The 2,908-nt window shown below is 40.4% G+C and overlaps 1 protein-coding gene across 1 annotated transcript; it reads left to right on the top strand.

Moving 5' to 3' along the window:
- Nucleotides 1–419: 419 nt before the first annotated feature.
- On the top strand, nucleotides 420–896 carry LOC129876755 (uncharacterized). Its single transcript, XM_055952252.1, has one exon. The coding sequence runs from the start codon at nucleotides 420–422 to the stop codon at nucleotides 894–896; it is 477 nt and encodes a 158-aa protein (XP_055808227.1).
- The last annotated feature ends 2,012 nt before the right edge of the window (nucleotides 897–2,908 follow it).

The raw sequence follows: 2,908 nt of genomic DNA, 5'->3' as shown, positions 1-2,908 counted from the left end.
CTATCCTACCCAACCTCATTTCCCTTAACCAATCTGGATTTGTCAAAGGCAGGAACATTTCTGAAAATATTATGCTAGCCCAAGAGATTATACACTAGATCAAGAAGCCAAATGTAGGAGGCAATGTAGTTATCAAACTTGACATGGCTAAAGCCTATGATAGGGTATCTTGGTCCTATACTTGTCTAGTTTTGAGGAAAATGGGATTTGAAGAAGGTTTCATTGATATGGTATGGAGAATTATGGCTGATAATTGGTATTCCATCATTATTAATGGTTCAAGGCATGGATTCTTTCATTCCACAAGAGGCCTTAAACAAGGGGATCCATTATCACCAACTTTGTTTATCATAGGTGCTGAAGTCCTCTCGAGTCTTATGAACAACCTTCATCAACACCCCCAATATCATGGTTTCCTGATGGCTAAAAAGGGCCCTCAAATTAATCATCTCAGTTTTGCAGATGACATCATCATATTCTCATCTGGAAGATCTCATACCTTGAAACTTATCATGGAGACACTACATACCTATGAGCATGCTTCAGGCCAATTGATCAACAGAGAAAAGAGTAACTTCATGGTACCCTCAAATGCCATCAACTCTACTGTTAGAAGAATCAAGAAAGTGACAGGCTTCAAGCAAAAGAACAGCCCTATCACATATCTGGGGTGTCCTCTTTACATTGGTAGACAGAGGATCATCTATTATTCTGAGCTTATAGCTAAAGTTGTGGCTAGGATAGCTGGATGGCAGGAAAAATTAATTAGTTATGGAGGAAGAGTTACTTTGATTAAGCATGTCATCCAAGCACTTCCTATTCACTTGTTATCTGCTAGTTCCCCTCCTGCAACCACTATCAAGCAAATTCAAAGCATCACAGCCAATTTCTTCTAGGGGTGGAAGAATGAAAGGAGGAAATATCATTGGTCTTCTTGGAAGAATCTGAGTTATCCCTATGAAGAGGATGGTATTGGAGTGAGACTAATATCAGATGTTGCCAAGTCTTTCCAATACAAACAATGGTGGATATTCAGAAATAAGAATTCCTTATGGAGTGAGTTCCTCAAAGCTAAGTACTGTCAGAGGTCAAATCCTATAACCAAAAAATGGCACACAGGACAGTCTCTGATATGGAAGCACCTCATGAAGAACAAGCACAATGTTGAGCCTCATATCCAATGGCAGATACAATCTGGTTCTTGCCTCTTTTGGTGGGATAATTGGTTGGGAGTTGGCCCCTTAGCTAATTTCAGGTCAGCCAATAGTAGACAGAACAATACTAAGGTGTCTTCTTTCATGATTAATGGTCAATGGAATGCAGAACTGGTCTCTCAGAAAGCTCCTCCTCAGTTTGTACCTAGCATCCTGGCAAGTAACATCAACTATAAGCCCCACAAACTTGATCAGGCCTCTTGGAAGCCTAATAGCAGTGGGGAATTTAGTTGTTCTTCTGCCTGGGAACTTATCAGGGACAAAAGGAGTAAGACAAGAATTAACTCTCAAACATGGCACAAACACATTCCTTTTAAGTGTTCCTTCCTACTCTGGAGAGCACTTAGAGGGAAACTACCTACTAATGAAAAACTTATCAGCTTTGGAGAAGCCCCAGCCCAATGTTACTGTTGCCATAGAGCTGGTTTGGATACCATTGACCATATATTTGTTTCTGGAAACTTTGCCAGGAAGGTTTGGAGTGTATTTTCTGACTCTCTGGGTATTAGTAAAGAATACACACCCCTTAGAAACCTGATGATGAGGTGGTGGTCCAGTAATTACAGTAATGAGGTCCATAAACTTATCCTACAAGCAACTCCAATCTTCATATGTTGGAACCTATGGAAAAATAGATGTGCCATCAAATATGGAGGGAAGCAGTCCAATATTACAAGAGTGATCTACTCAGTCTTCAAGGATAACTTCAACCTTCTAAGCACTACCTACTCCTATATCAGCTGGCCAAATAGATGGAAGGAACTGGTCTTTCTTGTGGAAAAATGTACTAATGAAGTTAATGTTAGTACTGTCTACTGGAGGAAACCTTCAGCTCACATGGTGAAGCTGAACACTGATGGTAGTGCACTTCACAACCCTGGAAAAATAGGAGGGGGAGGATTGCTAAGGAACAATCAAGGAGATCTTCTCTTTGCTTTCTCAACCCCTTTTGGAGAAGGTACAAACAACCAATCTGAAATATTGGCAGCCATCTTTGGTTTGACTTGGTGTCTCCAATTAGGATATGCTAAAGTGATCCTTGAAGTGGACTCTGAGCTAGTAATCAGATGGATAAAACACCTAGCTCAACCACCATGGACTGTCAGAACACAACTCCAACAGCTGCAGGACATCAGTCATCAATTCCAGGTTTTTAAATGCAGCCACACTTACAGAGAAGGCAATTTTACAGCTGATGTTTTGTCCAAACATAGCCACAAATGCACTACTCCACAGATATATCTCAATAAACAAGAGCTTCCCAAAGAGGCAAGAGCTTACTTTGAGCTTGACAAACTGGAAATGGCCAACTTCAGAAGAAGAAGGCTTAAGAGAATCAAGAAGCCACCATGACCTTGTCAGCCTCCTTGGTCCAACTTACTATTCAAATTACTTATTGATATGTATAGTAATAATCAATTTGAAGGTTCTATAGTTAGGACCATGGTAAAAGGGAACACCTCCCTTGGCTTATGCCTTCTTAAAATAACCAATCTTCTTTTACAGGTTAGGATTAGAATAGAACCTTTCTTCTTTTCTTTTCTTTGCTTTGTCTTTGTTTTTGTATGTAGGTGCAGGTACCCTAAGGAGCTGATCATGAGTAATGATCTCCTCCTGAAGATAGCTTGCAACAACATACAACTGAACAATTCCACTAGCTGGCTACAGGTTTGCAGCAGCCTATACTTCCCCCA

The sequence above is a fragment of the Solanum dulcamara genome, chromosome 12 (assembly GCF_947179165.1).
Source record: "Solanum dulcamara chromosome 12, daSolDulc1.2, whole genome shotgun sequence".
Classification (NCBI taxonomy): Eukaryota; Viridiplantae; Streptophyta; class Magnoliopsida; order Solanales; family Solanaceae; genus Solanum; species Solanum dulcamara.
This window is presented reverse-complemented; position numbering and strand designations above follow the sequence as displayed.